This window comes from Berghia stephanieae, chromosome 7 (genome assembly GCF_034508935.2).
Source record: "Berghia stephanieae isolate SIO BIC M18660-M18661 chromosome 7, UCSD_Bste_1.3, whole genome shotgun sequence".
NCBI classification, from domain to species: Eukaryota; Metazoa; Mollusca; class Gastropoda; order Nudibranchia; family Aeolidiidae; genus Berghia; species Berghia stephanieae.
Window position 1 is genome coordinate 13,989,126 of NC_088366.1, and position 12,500 is coordinate 14,001,625.

The 12,500-nt window shown below is 37.4% G+C and overlaps 1 protein-coding gene across 1 annotated transcript in view; it reads right to left on the minus strand.

Annotated features, from left to right (window-relative positions):
* The window catches only part of LOC144976739 (uncharacterized), a 79,140-nt gene that overhangs the window by 45,990 nt on the left and 20,650 nt on the right, over nt 1-12,500 (minus strand). Inside the window, exons 6-8 of the mRNA XM_078921112.1 lie at nt 11,161-11,292; nt 1,310-1,519; nt 436-549 (exon numbers count right to left, since the gene is read on the minus strand). Coding sequence (XP_078777238.1) covers nt 436-549; nt 1,310-1,519; nt 11,161-11,292 — 456 coding nt within the window. The remainder of the gene's footprint in view (nt 1-435; nt 550-1,309; nt 1,520-11,160; nt 11,293-12,500) is intronic.

The window sequence follows — 12,500 nt, forward strand, 5'->3', positions numbered from 1 at the left end:
GGACGAAATGAAAGAAAAAGAAATTGAGCTTATATCCACGTGCTGAAAACGCTTTACAAGGGGGTCCCTGTCCAATAGCAACATTTAACATTTAGGACAAGACATGACGCCTGGCGATATTATAATATTTTTCGGACAGAGACAGCGCTGTTAACGGCCAGGTACTCATTTTCACCTGATTACGGTGAGAGAATGTGAGTAAAGAGCCTTTTCCAAGGACTCAACTATGCGCCGAACGAGGCTCTAACCCAGGACTTTCCGATCCGAAAGCGAGTGTCATTCCCACAAGACCACATAGCCGCACGAACTGGTGGAAGATGGTGCTTTGAACCGAGATGCATAGAAGTGTGGCATTCATTACGGCAACCCTACAAAATGGGGGGATATGCTGAAAGAAGAAGAAGAATGCATGAGGACGAGGAAAATGATACGTACCCAGTTGAGGAAGCACAATGTCCCACCGTAAACAAGGCCGAGATGTAGCTGTGACGTTCAGGAAGCTTAAGGGACCACCGAGTGGATTGTAATGGCTCTGATGTTGATAACATTCTGTGTTTGAAGAGAAGAAGAAAAAAAAGGCAAACAAGTCTATCTCTTCTTCAATGACAGTTTTGTCTTCTACGCTGAACAATACTGAAGAAAAGGTGGAAAAACAATTTAAACATCGCCTCAATTTAGTATAGTGCGATGTGAAACAGATTCTTTCAGGATCGCTGTCACCAATTGATCATTGACTGCGGTTAACATTGCTTGATTTTTGTGACAAGACGAGACACTGCAGTACCAATGAGACTCTCTCTCTCTCTCTCTCTCTCTCTCTCTCTCTCTCTCTCTATCTATCTATCTATCTATCTATCTATCTATCTCTCTCTCTCTCTGTTTTTTTTCTTCTCCCACTCTCTCTCTCTCTCTCACACACACACATATTCTCTCTCTCTCTCTCTCTCTCTCTCTCTCTCTCTCTTCTATCTATTTATTTATCTATCTGTCTGTCTACCTGACTTACCTATTTCTTTATCTATCTATATCTCGTATCTCTCTCTTACTCTATTTACTGGACTTTTTCGATTCTTACCTCAAGAGTACTTTAGTGACATGGTGTATGTCCTGTGTGCTCCGTCTTTTACCACTTTGATAATATCACAGGACCCGCCCCCCGCCCCCCCCCCCCCTTCTCTCTCTCTCTCTCTCTCTCTCTCTCTCTCTCTCTCTATATATATATATATATATATATATATATATATTGTGTATATATATACACATATATATATATGTGTGTGTGTGTGTGTGTGTGTGTGTGTATCTTTACCTTTCATAGATATTGTCGATTCGTACCATAAAAGTACTTTGGTGACGTCATGAGCAGTTGCCATGGTAACGTTATACGTCAAGGTTTGGTCCGAGCCCTTTACAACATCGATAACACCACAGGGCACAGATTGGTTTGATGAATCGACTACTATCGTTCTGGTCGATGAGCTTTGGAACTCTGGGTCGTCTTTGGACAATGGATCTTCATCTGAGAAAAGGGAGTGGAGCAGGCACTTATGTTGATAATAACAAGAAATGAAGCGAGCAGGATACCACCAGAAGACAACAGAGAATAAAAACTTCGCGGCGGCGATGGGGGTTCGAACCCGCGAACCGTAGATAGCTCAACGGTAGAGTCACGTTCTCCCCGGCGAGGGGGAGTTGTCATGCCAAGTAAGGTCGAGGGTTCGAGCCCCCATACCCGCCACAAAGTTTTTATTCTCTGTTGTCTTCTCGAACTTTCCTACTCACTTCATTTCTTGAATTATCTTCAACTGAGGATGAATGAGAACACTGCCATCATCTCAAAAATCACATTTTTTTAAAAAAAATAAAAGTTAGCCAGAAAACTCCTTCAATAATCGATCGATTAAAATGACCTTCTTTCCCAAAAATCTCTCGAATCTGGGACTTCAAAAGATTCAAGTTTTTACCAAGATTTAAGAGCGTTTTAGTAGATTAATGCGATGGCTGATAAATATTGATAATCTGTTTGTAAAATGTTTTTTTAAATCGCCTTTCAAATATCGATGGAATAAAATTACCATCATTTGTTTTCAACAGCACTCGAATCTAGGACTCCAACCTGTCAAAACAGTTCTCCACTTGACACAACAATGTTAAATCAAGCCCATAATCATTGCGGTCGGTTATCAGACCTGAAAATACATTGCTCAATCGGTCAAACAAATGCCTTCATTGAATTGCGGCTATGTGGTCTCGTGGTATGTTATTTGCCTTTCGGATCGGAAGACCCTGGGTTCGAGCCCCGCTCAAAGCGGGGCATAGTTCGGTCCTTGGAAAAGGCTATTTACTCACATTCTCCCACTGTGTAAAATTGAGTATCTTGTCGTTAACAGCGTTGTCTCTGTCGGTAAAAATAAATGTCGTATAGCCTACAGGCGCCATGTCTTGTCCTACATATTAAATGTTGCTGTTGACCAGGGACCTCTTGTCAAGCGTTTTGTGAACTTTAAGTGGATATTGCGCTATATAAAATTCTCAAGAACTAGTTTTCTTTCATAATCTTCAAATTAAATCAAATTCTGATTAAATTTAGTCATTTATTTTTAGACCTTTACAGCCGTAAAGTCCATGGGAAAGGAGTTCGTCCCGGTTTCTATAGCGTGTAACTATCCAATTAAGATATTAAGGAGCAGGCACAAGTGTAAGATAAAGATCTGAACAAGTGTGTATGAACGGAGTCAGACAAAAGCAAGAAAGAAAAGTACAAGAAAAAAAAAGACATTCCAAAAAATCAGTCTACCTCGACTGGGGATCGAACCTCAGACCGATAGCCTCTGTGGTGTAATGGTAGCAAGTCTGACCGGTAATCAGAAGATTTGGGGTTCGATCCCCAGTCGAGGTAGACTGACTTTTTGGGGTGTATTTTTTCTTCTATTTTTCTTTCTTGCTTTGTCTGGCACCTTTCATACACACTTGTTCAGATCTTTATAGCGTGTAACGGACAATAGCAATTCCTTGCTACTCCTTTAGATAGGACGCTAGTCTATCGTAAAGTACTTTCCGCCATATCTTACAGACATAACCACCCAACCACTGCTGGGCAGACAGGGTGGAGGAGAGTCGGGGAAAAAATCTCGACTTCACTAGGGATCGATTTCGGTCCCTTTGCGTGTTAAGCGAGTACTCTACCATCTGAGCTTTCGAGTCGCCCTCAGTTAAAAACGTCACATTTAATGGGGATGATCGATGATCGATATTATTCATTTCCCCGTGTGTTTGAGTCACTGCAAAATGGGCTCAAAATGACATCGAGGTATTTTTTTAATTTGTTCATTTATTTATTTATTTATTTATTTATTTATTTATTTATATATTTATTTATTGATCTATTTATATATTTATTTAGTTTTGTTGTTTGTTTGTTTTGTTTTTGTTTTGTTTTGTTTTGTTTTGTTTTTTTTTTTGGTTTTTGGGGGGGGGGTTTTCTTGTTTTTTTTATTATTATTATTATTATTATTATTATTATTATTATTATTATTATTATTATTATTATTATTATTATTTTAAAGGTCAATATCTCGAGCTCTATGCCTATGTTTATTGTTGTATGTATAAGATGAAGATAAAACTAAACTGGCAAAGTGACGACAAACATTGGATGGCTCTCATTCCTGAGGTTTAACAAAAAGACACACAAAAACATACATAATAAAAGGTGCTCACTGTTTTCGAAATATCCAACATCAAGGTCACTTTGTTCATCTTGACACATGGGTAAAACAGCTATCATAAACAGAACAACACGGTTACATTTTATTAGGAAATATCCAATCGTTGGACAGCAAACAAATCACGTGATCGATGACTCAGTTTGCCAAAAACCTGAATAGAATAGAGACCGCTCCCGTTACTCGTAAGTACTCTCTATGTAGCACAAATCATTTCATGAATAAGTTTATTGCCATTCAATGACGCGAAAATCCTTAAAATCTAGAAATTCAAAGACAAAATCTTCCTTTTAAAAAACCGGTATCGTTTATTTAGCGTTGTATTCATTCAATGAACTCAAATCGCTTTACAAGGGGTTTCAAGCTAACAGGAACACTTAACATGGCATCATTAGAGTTTTGTTGGTTTTTTTTTTTGTTTGGTTATTATTGTTGTTGTTGTTGTTGTTGTTGTTGTTTTATATCTTTACTTCGTTGTTTTGCTTTGTGTTTTGTTTTGGGGTTTGTTTTTTTTTTTCAATTTTTGTTTGTTTCTTTGTTTGACAAAGACAACACTGTTGCCGATCAGGTTGGCTACTCATCTTAGAACCGAATGCGATAAGAAAATGTCTGAAAAGATTCTTTGTATTTAAAGGAATTAACTTTGAGCCGAAAATAACTGGACTTGAAGCAGGGACTCTCCGATTCGAAGTAGATTGTCACAACACCAGCAGCCACAATACGGAACAACAATGAATTAATGATGATGCCTTGATGTTATAGTAAAAAGCTATGAGTAAATTTAATTTATCATTTAAAGCTTAATCCTGTTGGGGGTCTAAAGCGTTTGAATTTGTTTTGTTATTTCATTTTTGTTTTCGATTTTTACTTTACGTCATTTTCATTTGTTATTAAATCGTTCAACGAAATGTTACCTCAAGGTGTAAAAACGACGAATTTTATTTTAACGAAAACATCACATTCAATATTTTTCGTGTTCCATTCAATTTTAAAACTGAACACGGGTTTTAGTTCTTATTTTTAAGAAAAACGTGACCATTGTCTTAAAACTTATCGACAAAGAAATTTAAGAAGAAAGAAGCTCAGAATTCAATTATATTTTTCGTTTCGGATCGCTAGTTTAGGCAGTCGGCCTACGTCATCACGCATTCATGTCAAGTTGCATCTTTTGATTAACCCTTTCACGGCGGATAGAATTTTTTTAACCCTCTCCTTACCACCTACGACAAAATCGTCGCATTTGTTACGACACAATACACAATTTTTCTTATGCAGATTTATTATGTACATCACAATGATATTTATCTAATTAACAAGAACATAAAGTTGTTTTGTAGAGAGATTGTTTGAGTTTTAAAAAACAATTTCTCTGTGGGTAAGCCTGACATTTTGGGAAAATACTGAAAATAATCGGTAAGGAGAGAGTGAAATCACAGTTGAAAAGTAGTTTCCAAAAACTCGCTATGTCGATTTTTCAACATGAGATTTTCTCTCCATAAGTTAAAATGATACGTAGGCATAGCTTTAAATTTCAACAGACACAATAATGTACTTAAATAGATATCCAATTGAGATTAATTAAACTAAAATGACAGGCCTTGCCAATAAGAACATTTAGAAGAACAAGTCCTCTATATCTCATAATAAAATACGGGGTTTGAGGAAACCACTAATCAATCTATCCAATTGTTTAATCTGGTTAAAGTTTAATAGTTTCAATTGAAGCCTGACTGCAAACTCTATGGAAAAAGGTTGGGTCGCTATTGTTGATGCTATGCGTTGAGATAAAATACGAATAACAGCCGCCAGCCGGATACAACGTGCCAACACACAAAACTGTGTATAACCTTGAACGTTTATAGCCTGTTTGTTAGAATTTAATGAGAAGCAATCACAAAAAATGGCTGTCTTAAAAACAATAACAAAGAGTAAAGTGTCGTCAAATTCGTTCCTTCTATAGATAGATAAACATTCAGAGAAATGTTTTTTGATAAGACTGAGTGAGCGAAATCCCCCTTCGAACGCTTATAAAGCGGAACAGCTACATTTTAGAATACATATAAGTTCTGACTAACTATCCCACTATTCTAAAACCCGGTATCAAATACAGACCAACGGCCCACATTTGATCAACTTGCCACAATGCATTAACTCTCCCTAAGACGATTGTAACTTGAGATCTTAGGGCTAATCCACAACGGAGACTGACTCCGGCGACTGGGCACTGCCGTCTTCCAAATAAAGACGTCGGGTACCGACAAATTACTAAGAATAAAAAAGGAGAGCCGCTAGACCTACCAATACCAAGCACCCGACATCCTCTGCCGTTTTGTTTTTTTTTTATTCGTTCTTGGTAAGGTTAGGGCTAACGGCTCTTCTCTTTATTCTTAGCATTTTGTCCGTGCCCGACGTCTTTATCCGGAACACGGTAGAGGACGGCAGTTCCGGGCCGTCCGAGTCAGTCCCCGGTGTGGGTTAACCCTAACGCTTTGTACCAAGAGCGCAGTGCTCGGGCTTCATACAGCTGTCACATAGCATATGTTCGTGAAAATGCTCAGTGGTAAGTATTATAACAATTTACTTCCAACATATAAAAAGGAACGAAATTGACGTCACTCAGCTCTTTGTTATTGATTTAGCCAGCCATTTTTATGAGAAGTTCTCACTAAATTGTATTAATCAGACTAAAACCGCTTATGGTTACACATCGTTTGGTAAGTTGGTACGTTATATCCGGCTGGCGGGTGTTGTGAGCATTTTGGCTAAACGCAGAGCATAAATAGGTCCCTGGTTTAAGTCCCCTTTGTGGTGGTGATGAGTAGAGTCTTAAGAAAAAGGGTTTTTTTCTCACAGACGCAGGTATAAAATAAGTACCTGACCGCTATCAGCGTTATCTCTGTGTGGAAAAAAAATTAATACGAAGCGCCTAGTCATGTATCATCCTACACGACGTTTAATGTTGCTGTAGGCTTGGTAACTCATGTAAAGCGTTTTGAGCACATTAAGTGAAGATCACACTCTACAAAAGATCATATTTTTGTTTTGTTTTTGTTTTTTAATAGTCTTTTTTTTTTCAAGTTAGAGTAAAATCGAAGCTGCATATAAAGGTGAAGGCAGTTTCGGCTTGTTTACTAATCCGACGGGAGCCGAAGGCAGTCAATACTTGACTGACTCTAGACCTGTGAATAATTAATTTGACGCTTGTTTTGTTTATCAGAGATTGGTGTGCAATAAATAGCTCACGTGTAACAAACACAATCCAGAAACTGGTTTTAGTTTTAGGATTGAGAATTAATGAGACAGCTGGTAAGTGAATGAAGTTGACATCACTCTGCTCCTTATTATTATTATTATCTTTAGACCGCCAGCTGGGTGGTTATTTCTCACTCATGTCCAAAAGACTATTGATTATATGCCTTTAGGTAAAATACTCACAAGATTCGCCATCCGGATATAAAGTACCAGCACACAAACTATGTGTACCCTAAACAGTTTATGGTCTGATTATAGAATTTAATAAGAACAAATCGTTAAAATGGCTGTCAAAAAAAAAAAAACAATAAGAAAGAGCTGAGTAAAGTCAATTTGGTTACATCTATAAACGCTAAAGGTTACAAGTATTTTTGTGTGTTGGTACGATTGATCTGAGGTGTGGAATAGCTGGGTATTTTACCTACACGAATGCCATCAATATTATTTAATATATTGGGAGCGGAAGCTCAGTTGGTGGAGCATTTGCTTCACATGCAAAGGGACCGAGCTCGATTTCGACGGTGAAGTCCACCCAGTAGCTTGGTCTGTTTGATCTGGCGGAAAGTACTTTGCGATGGACCAGCATCCTATTCCAAGGGTATCAAGCTATTGCTATTGTCCATTTCACACTACATAAACCGTGATAAACTCATGCTACATGGGCCTAACGGCTCGAAAGGTCAACTTTTTAAAAAATCTAACTTCTTGCTTTATAAAATTTTGTGAATATGATATAATATACTACAACATTTTTTTACTCGTTCCTGTAATGCATGTTTATGAGGCCAATTTTCTTTTGGGTGAATAAAGTATTATTCATTTATCTATCACTGTGGAATGGGATTACTAAAACGAGCCCCCAAATGTGTCCCCCGGATTGACAATTATTAAACAAATATTATGGTAAAATGTACTGCATTTATTGATAAATGTCACCATTCCCAACACATCAGATAAAGAATATCAGGCAGGTTATTTCAATGTCAAGACATATCATCATATAATGATGTTTAAAAGTTCACTTTTTAATCATCTTTATATGGTACATCTTGACATTAAAATAACCTTTCTGATGTTCTTTATCTAAAGAACTTGAGATCTGACTGACTTTAAAAACGTTCAAGGTTACACACAGCTTTGTACGTTGGTACGTTAGGGCCTTTAGGTAGTGTGCGCTTGGCTAAAAAGCTCACAACATTGCCACCCGGAAGTATAACGGACCAACACACAAAACTGTATGCAACGGTGAATTTTCTTCAAATCATGCACATTTTACCATTTTTGTTAAATGATTTTTAATCTGATTGGCACATTTGGAGGCTGATCTTAGTCGTCTCATGCTCAACTGACCTAGTTAGCTATGTGGTCTAGTTGTATGACACTCGCAGTCGGATCGGAAGGTCCAGGGTTCGAGCCTCGCTCAGCGCATAGTTGAGTCCTTGGAAAAGACGCTTTACTCACATTCTCTTACCGTACTCCGTTGTAAAATGAGTACCTGGCCGTCAACAGCGTTGTTTCTGTCCGAAAAAAAAAATGTAACATCGCCTAACAGACGCCATGTCCTGTCCTACATGTTAAGTGTTGTTGTTGGCCATGACCCCCTGTAAAGCGCTTTGAACACGTTTAGTGGATATTGCGCTATATAAGAGCTCAATTTAGAATTTAGACCTTAGCCACCCAATTTTACGTAATTAATTATTTCATTTTTAGGTTAATGTGTTTATCACATATACTGTGTGGCTATGTGGTCTTGTGGTATGACACAGGGTAATGATACAACCATATCCTGAACATCTCATCATCGAAGTTAATAAGACGAATACCACTATAAGTACATTGGTTGTATGCTCTTGGAATCTACATCTAATCTGATCCCTATTTGTTTCAATCTTGTGCGGCTGTGTGGTCTAGTGGTATGACACTCGCTTTCGGATCGGAAGGTCCAGGGTTCGAGCCTCTCTCAGCGCATAGTTGGGTCCTTGGAAAAGACGCTTTACTCACATTCTCTTACCGTACTCAGTTGTAAAATGAGTACCTGGCCGTCAACAGCGTTTTTTCTGTCCGAAAAAAAAAATGTAACATCACCTAACAGACGCCATGTCCTGTCCTGCATGTTAAGTGTTGTTGTTGGCCATGACCCCCTGTAAAGCGCTTTGAACACGTTTAGTGGATATTGCGCTATATAAAAGCTCAATTTAGAATTTAGACCTTAGCCACCCAATTTCACGTAATTAACTATTTCATTTTTAGGTTAATGTGTTTATCACATATACTGTGTGGCTATGTGGTCTTGTGGTATGACACTCGCTTTCGGATCGGAAGGTCCTGGGTTCGAACATAGTTGAGTCCTTGGAAAAGACTCTTTACTCACATTATCTCACCGTACTCAGGTGTAAAATGAGTACCTGGGCGTTAACAGCGTTGTCTTTGTCCGAAAAATTGTAAAATCGCCTAACAGGCGTCATGTCTCGTTCTACATGTTGAATGTCGCTGTTGACCAGGGACCTCTTGTAAAGCGCTTTGAACACGTTTAGTGGATATTGCGCTATATAAAAGCTCAATTTAGAATTTAGACCTTAGCCACCCAATTTTACGTAATTAATTATTTCATTTTTAGGTTAATGTGTTTATCACATATACTCTCCCTTAGTTGAGTCCATGATAGTGAACGCTATTACGAGGACAGCAGAGAGCGGCGGGGGCTTCCTGAAGCTTGAGGTTGTGAAAATACTAACGAAAGAATGATGATGGAGAGGCTTTGGATATGAACAATACTACAGACAATGGCCATTTCGGATAAAAAACCCTTCGTCAGCACAACAATAAATAAATGAGCGGTGAAAACAAATAAAATGAACGGAGTGTAAATTATTTATATCGTCTGTACTCGGTGGTGTTTGGAGTGTGAATGATGAGGCGTGAACGTGGCGTGGGTTTGTGAGTAGAGAGTTCCTAGGGTGTGATCGAAGTGATAAGGGCAGGTCGGACGGGAACTTTATTCACACTCCAACCATCACTGAGTACAGACAATATAGATAGAACGAAGTTGACGTTACTCGGGCCTTTGTTATTGTTTTTTGCCATTCACATTTATGAGTAATTCTCACTTAACTGTATTATCCAGACTATAAAATTTCATGGTTACACAGAGGTTTGTCTGTTGGTCCGTTAAACTTCCGGATGGCAATGTTGTGAGCTTCTTAGCCAATCGCATTCTTATCTATAAATTTACACTTCATTCATTTTATTTGTTTTCAACATTTATTTTTTTATTGTTGTGCTGACGAAGTATTTGTACCTGAAACGTCCATTGTCTGTATTTTTCCCATCCAAAGCCTTTCCATTATTACTCTTTCGTAAGAGGACAGCACACACTGAAACAATATTTTAGGACTCGATGATCCTATCGGTGAACAAAGCAGAATCAAACACTTATTGATTAAAGAAACAAATTACACTGACATTTTCCTAGTCCCGTGTTGAAAAAAGTCTTTGTAATTATTCTTTGTCCACTACTCAAGAGACAAAATTTCGCAGATAATGCATTGGCTGAATAATAAGAAAACAAAATATTAGACTAATTAGACAAATATAGCATTTTTATTGAAGACAATGCTCATTTATCATGTTGATGATGTGTTAGAGCACTACGTAATCATTGTTTTATTCTTTCATCAGATAACACAGTACACGTCGTTTGACAGGCCATTGATTACAGCATTTCCATTGTCAAATGTATGAAATTTGGTTTAAATTATATATTATATTTATATATAGTAGTAGTAGTAGTAGTAGTAGTAGTAGTAGTAATAGTAGTAGTAGTAGTAGTAGTAGTAGTAGTAGTAGTAATGGTAATAGTAGTAGTAGTAGTTTTTGTTGTTGTTGTAGTAGTCGTAGTAGTAGTAGCAGTAAAAGTAGTAGTAGTAGCAGTAGTAGTAGAAGTAGTAGTAGTAGTAGTAGTAGTAGTAGTAGTAGTAGTAGTAGTAGTATAGTAGTAGTAGCAGTAGTAGTAGTAGTAGTAGTAGTAGTAGTAGTAGTAGTAGTAGTAGTAGTAGTAGATAGTAGTAGTAGTAGTAGTAATAGTAGTAGTAGTAGTAGTAGTAGCAGTAGTAGTAGTAGTAGTAGTAGTAGTAGTAGTAGTAGTAGTAGTAGTAGTAGTACTAGTATAGTAATCTATACTCACAAATGCAGTATGCGCTTGGTCCTGTCCATTCTCCATCCACTGGCTCACAAGTATCAGTGATTACTGTTGATTCATTGTTATAATGCATAGCTCCAGGGACGCATTCAAAAGTGTATTTAGCTTTGTCTATACCTGAAAAAATAATTTTGTAGATACGTTATACATTTTGGATGGTTTCATTTCTAGAGGTGTCCAGGACATTGAATCGAAAGAAGAAGAAGAAGAAGAAGAAGAAGAAGAAGAAGAAGAAGAAGAAGAAGAAGAAGAAGAAGAAGAAGAAGAAAGAAGAAGAGAGAAGAAGAAGAAGAAGAAGAAGAAGAAGAAGAAGAAGAAGAAGAAGAAGAAGAAGAAGAGAGAAGAAGAAGAAGAAGAAGAAGAAGAAGAGATAGAAGAAGAAGGAAGAAGAAGAAGAAGAAGAAGAAGAAGAAGAAGAAGAAGAAGAAGAAGAAGAAGAAGAAGAAGAAGAAGAAGAAGAAGAAGAAGAAGAAGAAGAAGAAGAGAAGAAGAAAGAAGAAGAAGAAGAAGAAGAAGAAGAAGAGAAGAAGAAGAAGAAGAAGAAGAAGAAGAAGAAAGAAGAAGAAGAAGAAGAAGAAGAAGAAGAAGAAGAAGAAAGAAGAAGAAGAAGAAGAAGAAGAAGAAGAAGAAGAAGAAGAAGAAGAAGAGAAGAAGAAAAGAAGAAGAAGAAGAAGAAGAAGAAGAAGAAGAAGAAGAAGAAGAAGAAGAAGAAGAAGAAGAAGAAGAACAAGAAGAAGAAGAACAAGAAGAAGAAGAAAAAGAACAAGAAGAAGAAGATATTGATGATGATGATGAAGAAGAAGAAGAGGAAGAAGAAGAAAAAGAGATGGAGAAGAGGAGGAGTAGGCGATGGAGCGGTGGAGGAGGAGGAGGATTAAGAAATGAATAAGAAGATATATAACTGATTTTCATAAATGCAAGCCATTAAACAATATGGAAACGATTTACACTTTAAAATGAATACCATCGACTGAATCTGCAATGACAAGACTTCTTTATTTATTTACTCAACGGCGTTTACTTTTTTTTTTCATTCATTGATTCAGTTGATTCCCAACTTGCCTCTAAAAACGTTCACCCTTCACTTCTTTGAACTTTCGAGCATAAGTATTTTTCACAGTTAAAAAATAAAACCAAAAAATAAACTTGAGCTTTAATATAGCGTAATATCTACAGAACGTGCTCAAAGCGTTTTACAAAGGGTCCCTGACCAACAGCAACACGTATCATGTAGAACGAGACATGACGCCTATTGGGCGATATTACATTTTTTTTCGCGACAGAGACAACATCCAGGTACTCATTTTTTACCCGAGTACGGTGAG